Source organism: Oncorhynchus masou, chromosome 11 (genome assembly GCF_036934945.1).
Source record: "Oncorhynchus masou masou isolate Uvic2021 chromosome 11, UVic_Omas_1.1, whole genome shotgun sequence".
Lineage (NCBI taxonomy): Eukaryota > Metazoa > Chordata > Actinopteri > Salmoniformes > Salmonidae > Oncorhynchus > Oncorhynchus masou.
This window is the reverse complement of record NC_088222.1, coordinates 48,378,176-48,399,564: the sequence shown is the minus strand read 5'-3', so window position 1 is coordinate 48,399,564 and position 21,389 is coordinate 48,378,176. Positions and strand designations below refer to the sequence as shown.

The 21,389-nt window shown below is 41.9% G+C and overlaps 1 protein-coding gene across 1 annotated transcript in view; it reads left to right on the top strand.

Annotated features, from left to right (window-relative positions):
• The window catches only part of LOC135548778 (actin-binding LIM protein 3-like), a 148,103-nt gene that overhangs the window by 102,744 nt on the left and 23,970 nt on the right, over positions 1-21,389 (top strand). Inside the window, exons 10-15 of the mRNA XM_064978685.1 lie at positions 10,973-11,128; positions 11,699-11,728; positions 13,799-13,934; positions 14,833-14,931; positions 16,104-16,154; positions 19,624-19,758. Of these exons, the coding sequence (XP_064834757.1) occupies positions 10,973-11,128; positions 11,699-11,728; positions 13,799-13,934; positions 14,833-14,931; positions 16,104-16,154; positions 19,624-19,758 (607 nt within the window). The remainder of the gene's footprint in view (positions 1-10,972; positions 11,129-11,698; positions 11,729-13,798; positions 13,935-14,832; positions 14,932-16,103; positions 16,155-19,623; positions 19,759-21,389) is intronic.

The following is a 21,389-nucleotide window of genomic DNA, read 5'->3' as shown; positions in this document are numbered from 1 at the left end:
TGCAAGTTTGTTATTAAGGCACAAGAAAGTGCATATGTTCCAGAAGGCATTTCTGCCAAAAAAAATGCATTTTAATAAAATTGTTATTATTGTGACATTTTATTGATAACAACCTATTCAATTGATAGAGGGACTATGTCATAAACCCTCAAAGTTCCAGAATGGTATGGAAATGGCAGCCATTGTTGTCAGGGAGAAATCCCAACCAGTCTAATTAGCGGAGGTGAATAAATATGGCAGCCCTCATGCACTTTTTGCTAAGTTTGCCATATTGTATATTGCTCTGGTAGTCTTTTTTTGTATGGTCATTAGCAGAGTATACATGGCCCCAATTTTAGCTTCAAGATACCAGCAATTTAAAAAAAAAAGTATAAATAGATTGTGCTGATTTATTGGCATAGTTTAAAAACCCAGTGGATAGTGCTAAAACAATGGCATCATATCTGAATTCTGCCATCTTTATGCACATTCACCATTTGAATAAATGGCAGTAGAGGCATAGGTGGTGGATTTCCTGATTTTACTTAAAAGGCATGTCCTGATTTTAAATAAAAGTAAGGCATGTGATGTATCAGAAATCTGTGCAATATAATTATTTTCTCACCAAAATGTATCATATAATTCAAAATACAGTTTATGCAGATTTTATACACATTTTCTGTATATATAGCCTATGAAATATATGTAAACACACCATAAATGTCTCAGGAGCCATTCTTGCGAACATTAGAAGAAGTTTAAAGGCCCCCACCAGAGGGCAATGCTGCCCCTATTTCAACGTAATTCCTGTCCTATAGCATAAATTGTCCGTTAGGTTCTACCTACGAAGAATGACTCAGGCTGCTAATACAAGTTCCAGAATTGAGGATGGGAACGTTGTGGTGATCTCCATGTGAAGTGTTGAAATAATAACATGTTATGGGGGCACTGACATCTGTTAATGTAGCTAGCTAGCATGCTAACCGTATCTAGCTACCTCATTTCTTTTTTTCATTTAACCTTTATTTTACTAATGTTATCTGGTTTTCTTACACCTTGTTCAAAAGATTAGCCGGATTTGTCATAAGCATGTAGGGAAAACTTTGCCACTTTGTCATCTTTGGCCCTATGCTATCCTCACCAGGCGGCTGTGATTAGATCCAATTCAAATTCCGTATCAACCTATTAAAATCGTTAATGTAGTTGGACGTCATAGAACACTTTTCCACGAGAGCGTCCTTAACAGCAGTCAAACAGCACATTCTGCTGTTACTAAAACACACATTTTCAATTGGATGAATAGCTCAGTGTTGTGATCCTGGTTCCTGGTGATTTTTGATGTTTGCGGCAAGTTTGAATCCTAGCTGAGATACCTTACAAAAGCATGTGGACACCCCTTCAAATTGGTACTGACAGATGTATAAAATCGAGCACACAGCAATGCAATCTCTATAGACAAACACTGTCAGTAAAATGGTCCTACTGAAGAGCTTAGTGACTTTCATCGTGGCACCGTCATAGGATGCCATCTTTTCAACAAGTAAGTTAGTCAAACTTCTGCCCTGCTGGAGCTGCCCTGGTCAACTGTAAGTGCTGTTATTGTGAGGTGAAAACGCAGCGAGGAAGGCCGCACAAGCTCACAGAGCGGAACCGCCAAGTGCTGAAGCGCGCAGTGCACAAAAATTGTCTGTCCTCGGTTGCAACACTCACTACCAAATTACAAACTACCTCTGGAAGCAATGTCAGGACAAAAACTGTTCGTCAGGAGCTTTATGAAATGGGTTTCCATGGCCGACCAGCCACACACAAGCCTAAGATCATCATGCGCAATGCCAAGCGTCGGCTGGAATGGTGTAAAGCTCGCTGCCACTGGATTCTGGAGCAGTGGAAACGCGTTCTCTTTAGTGATGAATCACGCTTCACCATCTGGCAGTCCGATGAACGAATCTGGGTTTGGCGGAGCCAATTGTAAAGTTTGGTGAAAGAGGAATAATAGTCTAGGGCTGTTTTTCATGGTTCGGGCTAGGCCCCTTAGTTCCAGTGAAGGAGAATCTTAGCACGACAGCATACAATGACGTTCTAGATGATTCTGTGCTTCCAACTTTGTGGCAACAGTTTGGGAAGGTCCTTTCCTGTTTCAGCATGACAATGACCTCGTGCACAAAGTGAGGTCCATACAGAAATGCTTTGTCGAGATCGGCGTGGAAGAACTTGACTGGCCTGCACACTGACCTAATTGCCACAACATCAGTGCCTGACCTCACTAATGCTCTTGTGGCTGAACGGAAGCAAGTCCCCGCAGCTTGTTCCAACTTCTAGTGGAAAGCCTTCCCAGAAAAGTTTAGGCTGAAATAGCAGCAGAGGAGGAACAAATACCATACTATTGCCACTCATTTTGGAATGAGATGTTCGACATGCAGGTGTCCACATACTTTTGGTTATGTAGTGTATATATTTTCTTATTTGAAGAGTACAATTACATTTATTGTGTTAATGTGTTGTGAAGAGAAGATAAGTGCAGCTTAAACTCTGTAAATGAAGATTACGAATACATTTATGAGAAGGTTCTCTTGCAGACTGACACATAGGGGGGGGGGGGGCGGGGTAGCCTAGTGGTTTGAGCATTGGACTAGGATTGTTGCAAGTTCAAACCCCTGAGCTGACAAGGTACAAATCTGTCGTTCTGCCCCTGAACAGGCAGTTAACCCACTGTTCCTTGGCCATCATTGAAAATACGAATTTGTTCTTAACTGACTTGCCTAGTTAAATAAAGGTAAAATAAAATAAATAAATAAATAGGCTACTGGCACTGCATAAATAACCGTCACTACTATAGGGTATATTACTTAGACTTGTAGGCCTACACTAACATGTACCACATGTTATATGCATTATTATAATAATCCACTTCGTCACGTATGTGTGGACCAGTGGTGAACAGTGTTTTCCTGAACAATAATGCTTGATAGAAGGGGGCTCAAACCCACAGTTAATGGGCACTTCATTTTCAAGTCAACCAATTTAGCAGTGTGAACCACCAGGAAAGCAATGACGGTTACTGTACATGGCAGCTTTTTGACAAGTCCATAAGGTTCTTAAAATTTGTATCTATTTATCTCTTTAAAATCTTTGTGGGAACAATGTACAATGAACTTCAATGTTGTATAGATCTCCTTTATCTTTTCTTAACTTTAACATTTCAACATCATCAAATAAACTCTGCTTAGTCTAATACAGTGACAGCTAAAAGATACCAAAAACAATTTAGTCCAATCAAAATAAGCTAAACATGATGGGACTGTCCATAGTACAGATTTGTGTGTGTGTGTGTGTGTGTGTGTGTGTGTGTGTGTGTGTGTGTGTGTGTGTGTGTGTGTGTGTGTGTGTGTGTGTGTGTGTGTGTGTGTGTGTGTGTGTGTGTGTGTGTGTGTGTGTGTGCGTGTGCGTGCGTGCGTGCGTGTGTGCATTCAAGTAGAAAAAAAACTGTGGACTCACCCTACTTGTAGAGAAACGCCAATGCCATCTTCCTCTCTTTCATGTTGCCGAAACAGTCTATGAATCTGTCATACAGTACATACTTTTAGTTTTTGTTGTCCTCGAAAATCTGACTAAAATGCTTGCTCCCTTGCCTAACTTCCATTCATGGGCAACGATGAGTCAGCTAGTTAACATCAGCCTACTAGATCATGTAAAGGGCACAATTTATGAATTTATGATTGGATCAGAATCACCATTTATGATCATTGGCCAGTAGGGTTGGGCGGTATCCAGGTTTGCATACCTTCATACCATGCCTGTGCGATCCTGGGATATACGGTATTACTGGTAGTGCACACAAGGGGTGCTATATATTTTTTTTACTTTAAAAAAGCCCCAAAAACATCACTTACCAGAATGCTAACAAGTACTAAGGAGTTCTCATATCGGATGCCATGTAAACGCTCATGTAGCAAACATTTACTACTAAGACAGACAACCCAGCTCATGAAGTTATGCTAGTGTCTCAAAACAAAGTCTGCAGCACTCACAAAACAAATGTTTGGCATCAGCGATCTTAATACAAGAGGGGATTCTCTCTGCTGCTGTTACCAAGAAGATTGATTTTGCAAGTTAACGCTAGCCTCTTAGTCAACATTAGCAAGTAGCAAAACCCATCTGGAGAGAATTTATTTGTCACATCTTAGATAGTTAACTTGATAGTTATAAGATATGTACAGTTGAAGTCGGAGGTTTACATACACCTTAGCCTTCCACAAGCTTCCCACAATAAGTTGGGTGAATTTTGGTCCATTCCTCATGACAGAGCTGGTGTAACTGAGTCAGGTTTGTAGGCCTCCTTGCTCGCACACACTTTTTCTATAGGATTGAGGTCAGGGCTTCGTGATGGCCATTGTTATACCTTGACTTTGTTGTCCTTAAGCCATTTTGCCACTTTGGAAGTCTGCTTGGGGTCATTGTCCATTTGGAAGACCCATTTGCGACCAAGCTTTAACTTCCTGACTGATGTCTTGAGATGTTGCTTCAATATATCCAGATAAATTTCCTACCTCAGGATGTCATCTATTTTGTGAAGTGCACCAGTCCCTCCTGCAGCAAGCACCAAACACCAAACACAACATGATGCTGCCACCCCCGTGCTTCACGTTTGGAATGGTGTTCTTCGGCTAACAAGCCCCCCCTTTTTCCTCCAAAAATAACAATGGTCAATATGGCCAAACAGTTCTATTTTTGTTTAATCAGACCAAAGGACATTTCTCCAAAAAGTACAATATTTGTCCCCATGTGCAGTTGCAAACCGTAGTCTGGCTTTTTTATGGCGGTTTTGGAGCAGTGGCTTCTTCCTTGCTGAACGGCCTTTCAGATTATGTCGATATAGGTCTCATTTTACTGTGGATATAGATAATTTTGTACCTGTTTCCTCCAGCATCTTCACAAGGTCCTTTGCTGTTGTTCTGTGATTGATTTGTACTTTTCGCACCAAGGTATGTTCATCTCTAGGAGACAGAACATGTCTCCATCTTGAGCAGTATGATGGCTGCGTGGTCCCATGGTGTTTATACCTGCGTACTATTGTTAGTGTTTGTACAGATGAACGTGGTACCTTAAGGCATTTGGAAATTGCTCCCAAGGATGAACCAGACTTGTGGAGGTCTCCAATTTTTTCTGAGGTCTTGGCTGATTTCTTTTGATTTTCCCATGATGTCAAGCAAAGAGGCACTGAGTTTGAAGGTAGGCCTTGAAATAAATTGTCACGTCCTGAGAGGTGGTCGGTCGACCCAGGGAGAGTGCCGGAGCCCGTCTGGGATTTTCTAGATCAGTGCGAGGAGGGGTACCGGAGAATGGAGTTGGCGACACAAACACGGCTGGCAAGGAAGCGCAAGAGGCAGCCCCCTCCCCCCAAAAATGGGAGGGGGCACACGGGGAGTGTGGCAGAGTCAGGTTGGAGACCTGAGCCAACTCCCCGTGCTTACCGTGGCGAGCATCGTACTGGTCAGGCCCTGTGTTATGTGGTCAAGCGCACGGTGTCTCCAGTACTCGTTCTTAGCCCGGTGCGCTACATCCTATGTTTTGTATTCTGTATTTTCTGTTTAGTGTTTTTGTTGCACCTTGCAGATCTGTTCGTTTGTCGGTTTGTTGTTTTTGTTTGAGTATTCATCTTTATTAAAATCATTATGAATATGTACCACGCTGCACTTTGGTCCTCTTCTCCTTCTCCCAACGACAATCGTTACATAAATCCACAGGTAAACCTCCAATTGACTCAAATGATGTAAATTCGCCTATGAAAAGCTTCTAAAGCCATGACATAATTTTCTGGAATTTTCCAAGCTGTTTAAAGGCACAGTCAACTTAGTGTATGTAACTGGAATTGTGATACAGTGAACAAATAGTGAAATAATCTGTCTGTAAACAATTGTTGGAAAAATGACTTGTGTCATGCACAAAGTAGATGTCCTAAACGACTTGCTAAAACTATAGTTTGTTAACCTGTAGTGACACCCCATCCCGTGAACGGGTCCGTTGTCATGATCTGACACTAATTAGCATAACGCAACAAACATAAATCTTCCTAGAAAATATTCCTATTCATGAAAATCACAAGTGAAATATATTGGAACATAGCTTAGCCTTTTGTTAATCACCCTGTCTTCTCAGATTTTCAAAATATGCTTTACAGCGAAGGCTAGACAAGCATTTGTGTAAGTTTATCATAGCCTAGCATGCCTTGCTAGCAGCAGGCAACCTTGACACGGAAATCAGACAAGCAATCAAATTAAATAATTTACCTTTGATGAACTTCACATGTTTTCACTCACGAGACTCCCAGGTAGACAGCCAAAGTTCATTTTTTCCCAAAATATTATTTTTGTAGGCGAAATAGCTTCGTCTGTTCTTCACGTTTGCCTGAGAAATCGCCCGGGGACGGTCACCACAACGCAAATATTCCATAGCTCGATAATATCGACATAAACACTCGTTGTTTAGAATCCATCCTCAAGGTGTTTTTCTAATATCTATTCGATAATATATCCAAGGGCAATTCTTTTTTTTTTTCACTAGGACCGATTGGAGTAGTGGCCACCTCTGTATTTTACGTGAGAATCTCTCTCGGAGCCACCATGTGACCACTTACGCAATGTGGCCGCCTACGGCTATTCTTCATCAGAAATGCGTAAAGCTACGTCACAATGCTGTAGACACCTTGGGGAATATGTAGAAAGCGTTGGAACAGCAGCGCTTTCAAAACCTGGAGTACTTCCGGATTGGATTTTTCTCAGGCATTCGCCTGCAATATCAGTTCTGTTATACTCACAGACAATATCTTTACAGTTTTGGAAACGTTAGAGTGGTGTCTATATGCATATTCTAGCATATTTTCCTGACAAAATATCCCGTTTAAAACGGGAACGTTTTTTTTCCAAAAATAAAAATACTGCCCCCTAACACCAAGAGGTTTTAACAAGAAATTTGTGGAGTGGTTGAAAATTGAGTTTTAATGACTCCAACCTAAGTGTATGTAAACATCCGACTTCAACTGTAGCTGGCAAACATTAGTATTGAATTTCAGGAGTGACTCACCTCACGAAGCTCACATTTTGCTTGTTTTTCTTCTTTGTTAACAAACACACGTGACTGTCTCAAACCGCTGTTTTGGGAAACTACTACTGATAAGCTTCAAAATGAAAAATGTGGTAATGGGTGAAATGATGAACGCGATCTGCTTTATCTATTACCTAGTGCACAAGTTGACAGCAGGTATTAAAAAGTACAATTATTCAATGCCCAAAAAAATTACTTACCAGAATTCTAACAAAATGCTAACAAGTACAGTGGTTCCTCTTTTAAAAGTTGAGTCATACTGCGGCACACCCTGCGTGCTGCTGCAGCATTCTGTGGCACATCATTTAATTCTCAGCCATTTCATTTGTTTCTGCAAGTTATTGCTAGTTTGACCACCAGAGGGTGTCTTTGAGAAGCATTTGATAGTATTCCGTATTGGCATTACCAGAGAAGTTAAAACCTTTTTTGTAATGTAATAATAATGGTATATGGGATTGATTTTAAGAAATTTGGCTTACTTAATTTGATTAATATTATGGTGTTTATGGTGTTAAAATGTAAACAACAAAATGTAAACAACAAAAATAATTTTGGAACTCTGCGGACTTCCCATGGTTTCCTATGGGGAAATATAGGCATATCTGTCTTTTTTGCCAAATATCTCGCAATGTGTATGTTTTTTGTTTTGTTTTCAAGTCGGGTGTAACCAGTGTGAAATGGCAAGCTAGTTAGAGGGGTGCGAGCTAATAGTGTTTCAATCGGTGACATCACTGAGACCTGGAAGTAGTTGTTCCCCTTGCTCTGCAATGCTGCAACTTTGAGCAATGGGTAACAATGCTTTGAGGGTGGCTGTTGACTGTGTGTGCAGAGGGTCCCTGGTTCAAACCCACGTAGGGGCGAGGGGAGGGACAGAAGAAAAACTGTTACACAGGCACCATTTTAATCAGGAAAATCTCCTCTTTGTAATTATGTAAGTTTGGGCAGCGAGCTCGTTTGTCATCGATCGTTAGACCAGAAATAGTCAGAAGTTTTTATTTTTTCCCTACTTTTTCATTCCGCAGACATAAGCACAGTTGACACCATCGAGGTGCCGATGTTTACTTTCTACACAAGGAGTTTTTTTTCCAGTTTCGTCAGACGAACAGATTGTAGAGGTAAAATAAAAAGGGATACATTTTTAAATGGAATTCTAAGCATCACTCCAGTCAAAACAGTCTGCAACCGTTCGATTCCATTAATTTGCTATGGGCTCGCGCTAGTGTTCCAGTTTAGCCAATGTTCTTAAGCCGTTTTTCAGCCTTGGGTGAATTTTGACTCGTTCTATTGTCCAGCCTATACAAAACGAATATTAGCCAGCAAGGCTCTTGATCCAGGAGGGGATTCTCTGCTGTTACCAAGTGAATGCTTGATTTTGGAAGAAGCTAACCACTTAGCTAGATAGCTAAATAACGACTAAATTTGCCAACCAAATGCACAACATCTAGTTGTGAATTCAATACTGTTATTAGATCACCTGGCGCATGCTGCACAACAGTGGGTGACTCACGAGGCCCCGGTCTCGTCCGTAAGCTACATAATAATGTGAAAGTTGAAATGTGGAACGCAATGTTCATTATCTCCTAACGTATTGCACAAGTTGACCGCAGGTATTTATACTAAATGTATAATAGAAAAACTTCAAATAAATAGTTTCAACAGCATTGCGGTATTGAAAAACCATCCCATGTTTTTTCCAAATACCCCGGTATACGGTATACAGCCCAATTCTATTAGCCAGAGAGGAGAATTAAGTTAAGCCGAAGTCCAAAACCGCAAATCCAAATCCCTATCACCATCCAAGGCTAATTTAGGAAAGGGGCAATTTTAGCTAGCGAGCTAGCCACCAGAGGACAACAACACAAGATGCAATAATTCAATTTTTTCTGTCAATTATGTTTGCTTGATGTGAAATGATTGGTGTGAAGACACATCCGAACTGGCTTCCATTTACATTTTTTGGGGGGGTTCGCTAGGAACTTTCACAGTTGAGCTTGCTCAGGTTAGCTCAACGCTGATTCCCTACTATTTTATAGGGGCCAAATGCTCGCTGGCCTCCCTTGCATTCAATGATACAGCCGGCAACAATATCATACTCTTTTTAACCAGACAGCATCAGATAGATGGGCTACTGTTAGAGGAATTTAATTCCTATATGTTCGTTAACCAATTCAATTATAACAAAGCAAAACACTTTGTCCGTTTCTAAGAATTTGTAAGGTTCTTATTTGCATAAAATAGACAAAGATTAGTCTCAAAATTAATCAATGGTGTTTATGCCTGAGAGCTCTGGTCACAATTCCATGTACATTGGTTTATATACCTCACATTTCATCATAAATGTCCCTCCTCCTCTCAGATACAATGGCAATATAGTTCACAAGCCTTCTCACATTGTCTGCCACCTGTTAAACAATCTACTACAAGCCCAAGGTCTCTCCCCTCCCTGGGTAGGGACAGAATGTCCTGTAAGGAACACAGTATTCCAGCCAGTCTGACGATAGCTCCATTAGTTTCTAACAAGGAACAGAAGTCCTAGTTCTAATTCTTGACTAAAACTACACACCTTATATTCAGTATTATGATTATAATAAGATTCATACATTCATACAGTAACAGAGTAGTATTCTGTTTAGTTATAATTCTAAGCTACATGGATACATAATTGAGTCATTATTCATAAAAATACCATAACAGCTACACATACCGAGACAGAGGGGCTCTGTTTCACTTGTTCTGATGCTTTCTCCTGTGTGATTCAGCCTCTTGTAAATTGAAGGGAAATGACGAAACACAGAGAGATGAGAGAAACATAACAAAAATGTTTCCATGAATACATGCCACTGAGCCTAGTCAAGGATGCGATGATCATGAAATATTAGCACTCTACACTTAAAACAGATGAAGTGAAGGGGAACAAAAGTAAACTTTGAGTTTTAAATATACCTCTGGTGGCCAAGTTGACCTATTTTAAGAAATGCCATTGGTCTGTAGAGAAAACGTTTAAGATATTTGATACGCTAATGCGAAATTTGTTACAGGAAATAATTACGGCCACCTGGTTAGCATACGGCTGAATGTGCCAGGTTATGTAATGGGAACAGCTAACATGTAGCTATTGATCACATGCAACTATGTCAACGGTTTTAATTGGCTGATGTTTAAACTTTTTCTACTTGTTTGCAAGTATGGCCCTTCAATGTTTGTTTTCTTGGAAAGCTGTGAGTGTTACTGTATAATATGATACAATACCTGTACTTGTTGCATTTACAATTTGTCCTATCAATTTCTTTCAGACAGTGTATGGCTGTGTAGTGACTGCATTGTTTGTATGCAATGTTGGCAAATTGGCAGTTAATTGGAAACATTTCTGGAATCATTCCTTTCAAACTGGCCGGCTAACTAGCTAATAAACACACTGTGAAGATGATCGTCAAATTCATTGTTTTACACAATATCTTGTCAGAACCATGGTTGAACAACTCCTTGACCAAAATGTCTGACCCTTTATACTGTCATAATACCTTTCATGTCAATACTAGTATTCTAATTCTTAATTCTATGGCTGGACCAATGTCCCACCTCCAGCTCTCTCTCTCTGCTACAGGGTGTGTGTCTATGTTTGTTTCTGGGATCTCTCTGCTTTCTGTGTGTGTGTGTGTGTGTGTGTGTGTGTGTGTGTGTGTGTGTGTGTGTGTGTGTGTGTGTGTGTGTGTGTGTGTGTTCGAGCTTCTGTCTTACCCAGGATGCCATCAGCAGCTTGCGGCTGACCCTGATTTGGCCTCCCCTCCGGATTTCTCTGTCTGTCAACGCAAGCTTCGTCCTCTCTCTCTCTGTCTCACGCCTGCTTCTCTGTCTTCTCCTTGTTCTGTCTTGTTCTGTGTCCTTTCTCCAGGCCAAAGTGGAAAACAAGGTCCTAAATTACAAAGATCTGGCCGCTCTGCCTAAGATTAAAGCTATTTATGACGTGCAGCGGCCCGATCTCATTCCCTATGAGTCTTATCACAGATACTCCTCTGATGACAGGCTAGAACGCTACAGCTATGGGGAGGTACTGAGACGCTAGTGCTAATCTAGTTGCCTTTTATGTGTGTGGGTGTGTGAGTGTGGGTGTGTGATGCCCCTGCACTGTGCCTGCCGTCTCTGTGTCTCCCTGTTGCTATATCCCCCCAGCTTCCCACTTTAGCCCCTGTATGGTTGTACCGTGGTCACATCGCGCACCATCTTAAAACATGACTACATCCTTGTGAATCTCCTGCTTTGGTCACAGATTTGAATTGATCTTTGAGAGACACTCAACAATAAATAATGGCAATTAAGCTTTATGTTTTCACGCCAAGGCCTCTCTTGACTATTAATTTAGATTACTTCACACCAGTAAACCAAAGCCACAGACATAATGGATTCCTCATGTTTACTGTCAGATTTCATATGTGCTTGTCTTAACGTAATAACTTTATGAACAACTACACAGAAAAATGACTTATAATTCAGTCATATTATTCATGGTTTAGTAAGCTCACAGGTCTCATTTGAATAGCACACTGCTAAATAATTCTGGAGAGCATGATGCTATTGACTGACTGATTCCAACTCCTCTATTCATTCCTCTTCTCTACAGTCTCTGGGAACTCTCTCTCCATACTCTCAGGTAATTACATTCCATACACTACTGCACTGAATCAGTTGACAGATGGTGTCACGCCCTGACCATAGAGATCTTTTTATTCTCTATGTTTGGTTGGGCAGGGTGTGACTTGGGTGGGAAACTATGTTCTGTGTGTCTATGTTTTGGCCCGGCTAGGGTTCTCAATCAGGGACAGCTGTCTATCGTTGTCTCTGATTGGGAATCATAATTAGGCAGCCTTTTGTCCTTTTGTATTTTGTGGGTAGTTGTCTTTGTTAGTGGCGTGTATAAGTAAGCTTCACATTCGTTTTTGTTGTTTCTTGTTTTGTTGGCGACATTTATAATAAAGAAAAATGTACGCTCACCACGCTGCACCTTGGTCCGGTCATTTCCACGATTTCGACGAGCGTAACAGATTGCTGAATAGGAATAAGTCTGGGATGGGCATATTTGGATTGTGTACACTGTATGTGTGTTAAATTTGGGTCCATGTGGCCTTAGAAGGGACTCAATTGGACTTGATTAAATAAAGTCAGTTGTTAGATGAAAGAAAGAAAAAAGTGAATAGTGTGTCTAGAGGGTAATGTTTTGATATACAGTGCCTTTGGAAAGTATTCAGACCCCTTGCCTTTTTTCAAGCTACATACGTTTTCCAACCTACAATGTGAATGTTTAAATGATGTATTCAATATAGACAAGAAAAATACAATAATTTGTGTGTTATTAGTTTAAGCACACTATGTTTGTCTATTGTTGTGACTTGGATGAAGATCAGATCAAATTTGATGACCAATTTATGCAGAAATCCAGGTAATTCCAAAGGGTTCACATACTTTTTCTTGCCACTGTATATAAGATCCCACAGTTGAAGGTGCATGTCAGAGCAAAAACCAAGTAATGAGGTCGAAGGAATTGTCTGTAGAGCAGGATTGTGTCAAGGTACAGATCTGGGGAAGGGTACCAAAAAAGTTCTGCAGCATTGAAGGTCCCCAAGAACACAGTGGCCTTCATCATTCTTAAATGGAAGAAGTTTGGAACCACCAAGACTCTTCCTAGAGCTGACCGCCCGGCCAAACTGTGCAATCGAGGGAGAAGGCCTTGGTCAGGGAGGTGACCAAGAACCTGATGGTCACTCTGACAGAGCTCTAGATTTCCTCTGTGGAGATGGGAGAACCTTCCAGAATGACAACCATCTCTGCAGCACTCCACCAATCAGGCCTTTATTGTAAGGTGGTCAGATGAAAGCCACTCCTCAGTAAGGCACATGACAGCCCCATTGGAGTTTGCCAAAAGGAACCTAAAGATTCTCAGGTCTGATGAAACTAAGATTGAACTCTGAATGCCAAATGTCACATCTGGAGGAAACCTGGCAACATCCCTACAGGGAAGCAAGGTAGTGGGGATGTTTTTCAGCAGCAGGGACTGGGAGACTATTCAGGGTTGAGGAAACGGAGCAAAGTACAGAGAGATTCTTGATGAAAACCTGATCCAGAGCGCTCAGGACCTCAGATTGGAGCGAATGTTCACCTTCCAACAGGACAGGTGAACATTCAAGACTACGCAGGAGTGGCTTCGAGACAAGTTTCTGAATGTCCTTGAGTGGCAAAGCCAGAGACCGGACTTGAGCCCAATCGAACTTCTCTGGAGAGAAGGAATGGAATGCTCTCCATTCAACCTGAAAGAGCTTGAGAGGATCTTCAGGGAAGAATGGGAGAACTCCCCAAATACAGGTATGCCAAGCTTATAGCGTCATACCCAAGAAGACTCAAGGCTGTAATCACTGCAATAGGTGCTTCAACAAAGTGCAGTGTAAAAGGTCTGAATACTTATGTAAATTTGATATTCAGTTTTTTTATTTTGGATAAGTTAGTAAAAAATTCTAAAAACGTGTTTTTGATTTGTCATTATGGGTTATTGTATGTAGATTGATAAATGGAAAATGTATTCAATCCATTTTAGAATAAGGCTGTAACGTAACAACATTTGGAAAAGGTCAAGGGGTCTGAATACTTTCCAAAGGCACTGTAGATGGTGCCAGACAGACAGACAGAGCACTGCAGACAATGACCGGTGACCTGCTACTGTGTTTCCCAGGACATCTATGACAGCATGGAGCTGAGACAGAGGCGCTTGTCCAGCCCAGGCTTCATAGACTCTCCCACCTACAGTCACCATGGCATGTCCCCCACCATGTCCACCTCCCGCTCCCCACAACACTGCTACCGCCCAGGTGAGTTACTTTACGTCACTCGACCACGTCACACAGCACTACACATAGGCAGGAGAAACTCCTCTATGAAAATGTTCATAAAGATGAAATGGCGTAAATCATTTTGCCGTAAAATGTCAGCAAGAAAGCAATAGTGGACTGAGTTTGATTAGGTTCGGAAGGCGTCAGAGTGTGTGGAGATGTGTTTTATCCCTATGCCTTATGTTTGCTTCCTGTATAGGTGACTGGAACAACATTAGTTTCAGGTTAACACACTCGGGGTTAGGCGCCGCTCATGCACCCACATCACAATCCCCTCCAGTACTACCACTCACATCACACCACTGCCATATCTTCTCCAGACTCCTCTTTGTGTCTGATAACACTGTAGTATATACAGTACTGTGCGTATTATGTTCACGTGGTGGTGGTAGTGGTGGTGGTGGTGGTGGTATACTACTGGGGATTGCTCTTCCCACCATTCTCTCACGCTACAACATCCATCCCTGTCTAATAGCAGGTCATGAACCCTCGTTAGACCCTGCTAAACTAAATGAACTGAAGCAGGCATTCGATAGTTTGTATCACGCTTTGCCACTGTTCAAAAGACGTATCATTCTTCTCTATAGTGGCGATGCATAGAGCTATGCTAGTCTTACAGTCATCAAATATGTAGAATACCATCATGGCAGACTTGGCAGTTGCTTTATATTTTTGTTTCCTCTGCACACAGTCAGGCATAGTAGACATTTAGTTCTAATAACTAAACTGTCTACTGTCTCTGACTGGCTGTGTCTCTGTGAGTGTGGGCTGAGCTTTGGCTGTGGGATGGAATGGGTCTGGTTAAGGGGTGGTGCCAATCCTTGGCTCATGCTCTCGTTTCTGTCACTGTCATTGGTCTTGGGCTGACTGTCTGCAGGCACTGAGAGTGGCAGGAGCTCTCCCTATTACAGTCAGCTTGATGCCAGACCCACCACGCACACCGCCTACCAAGCCCCCAAGCATTTCCATGTGCCAGGTAGGCCTCTGCTTTTCCTGTCCTTCACACCCTTCCTCCATCCTCTTCCTCCAGACTGTCCTCTACTGAAGTCAGACCTACAAGGTTTTTCAAAGGTCACAATATGGGGGGACATGTTACGGCCTACTTACTTCATTACCCCAGCCTCCACCTGACTGTGTGTATTACATGACATCCTCACCCCATCAATCATGGGCCGTTATTCAGGCTTAATCACGCCGTCACAGGTTGTATGGCTTTATTACCCTGTGTTGTCTGCCAGTAGCTGAGCAGTAGCTCTTCCTCTTCTATTCTCTGTGCCGAGCGTCTGTTGAAATCAGATGCTGTGGCCGTCCCCGTCCATCTGTTGATACTGTGTATCATTTGCCTGTGTACATGCACATGCAGTAGCCATTATGCACTCATCTGTTTTTATTGATGGTGTCACTTTTACCTCAGCCGCCTTACTCATGCTGCGCCATGTGTTGACACGTTCATTTCCAGCTGAGCTAAGGGTTTCTGTGTGGAGGTAAAGACAGTGAATACATCAAACAACCTTGGTTTATGAGTCAGCAGACAGAGAGACAGGTAGACAGAGAGACAGGCAGACAGAGAGACAGGCAGACAGAGAGACAGGCAGACAGAGAGACAGGCAGACAGAGACACAGGCAGAGAGAGAGACAGGCAGAGAGAGAGACAGGCAGAGAGAGAGACAGGCAGACAGAGAGACAGAGAAACAGGCAGACAGAGAGACAGAGTGAGAGGTTTGTTAAGGATCCAACATGTGAAAGAGATATAACAGGCTCTGTAGGTGAAGAGTGGCCTACTCTGGGGGTTGTCTGTTCTCTACTCTGTCCAGACAAGGATGGCAAATTATTGGCAAAAAGTGTTATTTATTTCATATGTATGATGCATTTTTCAAAAAAAGGCTACAGTACAACTTCTAACAACTACAACACTTTCTTCTTCCACCATGAACCATGGCAGGTAGCCTAGAGGTTAGTGTTGGGCCAATAACCGAAAGGTTGCTGGTTTGAATACCCGAGCTGACAAGGTGAAAAATCTGTTGATTTACCCTTGAGCAAGGCACTTAACCCTAAAAAAAACACATTTTACTGCACCTCCCCCTTTTCTCTTTTTTCCCTTTTCTCTTTTCACTGTTTCATTTCCTCTCTCTCATTTTGTGTCCTCAGCCACAGGCGAGCCCAACATCTACAGGAAACCTCCCATCTATAAGAGACATGGTATATGTGTGGGGCTGCCTGTCACGAGGCACGGCTCCTCTCTGTTTAGAGACATTTGTCTGTGATGTGTTTCAGCTGTGATTGATGTGTGTGTTGTGTGTGTCCCAACAAAACCCCACATCTGAATGTGTCAGCCTCTTGCAACGATAATCAAGCTAAAACATTAACCACCATCAATGGTAGCTACCTGATTGGAAGCACAAAAAAAAGAGTGAGAGGATGGAATGCTATTGGCTATATTTATCTTCCATAATACCCGATTGATTTGATAACCACAGATCTAATCTGATATGATACCTATTAACCCTCCTGCTGTGTTCATTTCATGTTAATTCATTCTGTGTTCCCGGTCCAAAAGAACCGCCCCATTATAGCTGATTATAAATCCATAATAATACATATATTATCACCTAATGCTGTGTTACATCTTTTTATCAACTTACGTTCTTGTGGACATTACACGTTTTGAACTTCTATTTGCTATTTATGGCCTGTGGGCCTCATTGACCTGAGCTCATACAACTCGTTTTTGAGTAGAAAAAAGCATAATGTATGGATTATTTTAACTATAACAAATACTCCGATGAAACATGTTGTGCTATTTACCACAGACTACTTTTTGTCCAAGTTTAACAAGGACTCTCTTCTCCTCACCAGTGTCATGATCAAAGATATGATCAAGAGCCTCACATACAGTGTATCGTTTGGTCATTGTGCTGCCACAGAATGAATTGTGAGCAAGGCCTCAAAAAAGCTTTATATACCAGAGCTACGAGAAAGTGTGTGTGTGTGTGTGTGTGTGTGTGTGTGTGTGTGTGTGTGTGTGTGTGTGTGTGTGTGTGTGTGTGTGTGTGTGTGTGTGTGTGTGTGTGTGTGTGTGTGTGTGTGTGTGTGTGTGTGTGTGTGTGTGTGTGTGCGTGTGCTCAAACATACATGCATGTGGGAGTCTGGGAGAGGAAGTGTGTCCATTTGATGAATGGGCATGTGCCTGAACAAAATGTTATACACTAATTGTAGTCTCACGCATTAATTTCTAATGACCAGGATCACCACAGGTGTAAAAAAGTTCAATAAAACACCCAAAATGTAATGAAAATCATCCAAATGTATTTTGTGCGTTCAGATGCCCTGTGTGGACAAAGTCATGGAACCTTATGACAATCATTAGATTAAATAAGCAACATTTTCTCCAGAGAGAACACAGCAGGAGGGTTAAAACACTTCTCAGTGCTGAGGCTCCACATCCTAGTTTGAAGCTGGCTAACTGTTTCTGTCGTACTGTATATACTTTGCATGCTATTAACCAACTTGAACAGAGTGTACCTCAACCTAATTCCCACCACAGTTAACTGAGAAGGAACATGCTGATCTTGTTTCATGGATTCACTGGGTTTATTTGTGAGACTTGTCTTGCATGATCTCAATACATTATACTAATGCTAGTACATTATGTCAAACTGCTGTTGGCAAGAAAGAAGCATCAATATTCCTTCCTTTTTGCTAATATTTTGAACGAAATTGTATTTTAATGGCCCAGTAATGGCAGCAAAAAAAAATTTAAGTACTTTTTTCATTTGCGGTGTGACTGTGAATATCATTTCTGTTTCTTGTGCTACAGTATGTGATGCACGGTCATTTTACCTCTAGACTTCAGAGATACTCAGTTTCCCTATTTCATGGTTAAGTAGTTGTGCATGTCATTAGGCTGCATTGCTCACCGTAAGAGTATATACAGTATATATATGTGTCAGTGTCTCTCTGTACTGTTCACTCTCCTGTATGGTTGTGTACATTACAGACTCATGGTGTTTCTCTGTTAAGATACAGTAGCATCAAACATACCACAGAGACGTTGGGATAATATGCTTCAGCATTAATTAGCCTACAGTAATTATTTGCTCATAAAACCATTGCGCCCAAGTTGTTGTGCTAGTAAAGATCCCCTCTCAACAGGTACTCATATTAGACAAAGACTGTGCATTGAGGCCAAAAAAAATGTCCTTCCTGCTACTATGAAAAACCACATCATATTGAGCAGCACAATCTCAGTGTTCACTGAGAGGAAACATGGTTTGAACACGTTCCCATTTCCCATTCAAATGCCAGAGAGAGGAGGAGAAACAGAGCAGAAATGATCTCTTTCAATCATAATACATTCAAGGGGATGTCACATCTCTGGGTACAAGCAATAGGGGTACACGTAGGCTGTTGTATGCGCACAGGCTCATAATAGCACTATGGATCACAACCGTGTGTAGACCACACTACACACCTAACACAAGTATAATATGTTGAGAATGAGACACCTGCCTTAGGTTAAGGGTTACCACATCCACAGCCCCTTGTGATCCAGACTGGGCTCATTGTCCGAACTGTTGAGATTCTGAATTCCATCAGCACACGCAACTTTCTGACTGACTCAGTGCTCCTGTCCTCCAATAGTTATTGCCACCTTATGATTTGCAATGCAATCGTCTCATGCTGGAGTCCCACCAGAACCTGTGCAGAGGTGGCTAGAAATGGATAGAAATCATTGTGAGCAGTGTGGTCATCTATCAACAGAGAGGTGGACAGAGGTACGATGAGTTGACATCAGGCGCTGAGTTACAGGACTTGACAGGCTTCCTTCCACGGTCCACCTAGTCATTTATGACAGAGAGGGGGGGTCACACTATGTCTGTGTGTGTGGTTTTACCTGTGGCCTGTAATGCACATAACTGTTTGCTTAATCCACATGGAGGGTAACAGTGTTAACTTTGCTAGAGAGCTTTACAAGTTTCCTTGTCTGTTTAAATCCTTGCTGATTGGTTTAGCTTCATGTGTGTAGAAGATCTGTTTGGTCCTTTATTTTTGTTATCTATGTGGATAATATAACCTTCCTTCTTTTCACTCTCCCTCTCCCTTTATCCTGCTTTACTGTCCTTGGTCAACTCTCCTCTTTGTAAGTACCTGGGCCAGTCTATCCATCTGCAGTCTATCTTTATCTGAACACTTACCAGTGCCTCAGATACAGTATTATTTGTGGTTAATATTGGCATCTCTGTCCTTATTTACCTCCCCCTCTCGCTCTGTCTTTCCCTCTGTCGTCCATGGTCTTGAGAGTCATCTTGCTGTGTATTAATTAGCTCATTAACCTGAGTGGTCTTTTGTCACTCCTCTTAGAGACTAACTAGACTGCCTGCCTTCCCACCACATCTCTGACTGCCTCACTCGGTCTGCTTTACTGCAAGACCTAAACAAACAGGCTAGACACAGTCATTACTGGGAGAGGAATACTGTTCTCTCTCAGGCAGGCTATCATCGAGGGTGTGTGTGTGTGTGTGTGTGTGTGTGTGTGTGTGTGTGTGTGTGTGTGTGTGTGTGTGTGTGTGTGTGTGTGTGTGTGTGTGTGTGTGTGTGTGTGTGTGTGTGTGTGTGTGTGTGTGTGCGCGCGCGCGCGCTTTCACCTCATCGTGTTCTCTCCCTACAGGTGATTCTGACTACTCAGCCACGAAGAGTAAAACCAGCGAGGACATCCTCCAGACCTCCCAGTTTCCCGACTCGTATTCTCCTGACCACTACCACCAGCAGTCTAACTACTACCCCTACACCCCCTCTCCCAAAGGTACTGCTTCCGGAGGACCAAGAGCACTCACTGTTGGCTAAATGGGTTATTGAGAAATTGACTGGATGTATATCGATCAAGTTGTTAGATATTTAAAGAGAGCACGTCTTGGTCATAGATTTCCCGTGTCATTTCAACTCTCAACTCTGTCTTACAGTAACCAGGTTTCCATCCAATGTTTTAATGTACATTGGATAGAAAATAATTCACGACAGGCCTGATGGAAACAGCTAATTTGTCGATAAGTTTTCCAAATCTCGACAAATAAAAATATGCTAGACAAGGTGGGATCTTTTTTTGTCTGTAAAATGAATACTGCAAGAAATGGCAGTGGTAAAACCTTTCTGATCAAATATTGAGATAATAACCTTCCAATTGAAGTAGAATTGGAATCACCTGATGACATGTTGTGTGGTCGCCCTACTACGACTCAGGAAAGCTGGCAGTTTATTATACCACAGCTGAAATCAATTATGATGAACATCACAGGGTGGTGAATGTGCACGGTGATGAGTTTGATGCTCCTTTCCAATAAATATTGAGGGTGACATGAGGGATTGATGCTTGGCTGCTGTTTGACAAGTAAAAATAATCTCTTTTGTCCATAATAATCTCATCATGTAGGCTATGTCTGTGAGCTGTTGGCTAGAGCACACGTGTCAAGACCAGAGTGGGCACAATCACTATATAACAAATCAAATTTAATTTGTCACATGCTTCATAAACAACGGGTGTAGACTAACAGAGAAATGTTTACTTACGGCCCTTGTCAAAAATACAGAGAGATAAAAAAATATTAAAAATAGTAAACATTTGAGTAATAACACAACATAAATACACAATGAGTAACGATAACTTGGCTATACAGTACATTCGGAAATTATTCAGACCCCTTGACTCTTTCCACATTTACGTTGCAGCCTTATTCTAAAATCTTTAATTTTTCCCTCATCAATCTACACACAATACCCCATAATGACAAAACAAAACAGGTTTATCTGAAATATCACATTTACATAAGTATTCAGACCTTTTTACCCAGTACTTTGTTGAAGCACCTTTTGGCAGCGATTACAGCCTTGAGTCTTCTTGGATATGACGTTACAAGCTTGGCACACCTGTATTTGGGGAGTGTTTCCCATTCCTCTCAAGCTCTGTCAGGTTGGTTGGGGAGCGTTGCTGCACAGCTATTTTCGGGTCTCTCCATAGATGTTCAATCGGGTTCAAGTCCGGGCTCTGGCTGGACCACTCAAGGACATTCAGAAACTTGTCCCGAAGCCACTCCAGTGTTGTCTTGGCTGTGTGCTTAGGGTCGCTGTCCTGTTGGAAGGCAAACCTTTGTCCCAGTCTGAGGTCCTGAGCACTCTGGAGAAGGTTTTCGTCAAGGATCTCTCTATACTTTGCTCCTTTCATCTTTGCCTCGATCCTGACTAGTCTCCCAGTCCCTGCCACTGAAAAACATCCCCACAGCATGATGCTGCCACCATCATTCTTCGCCATAGGGATGGTGCCAGGTTTCCTGGCATTCAGGCCAAAGAGTTCAATCTTGGTTTCATCAGACCAGAGAATCTTGTTTCTCATGGTCTGAGAGTCATTTAGGTGCCTTTTGGCAAACTCCAAGAGCAATGTCA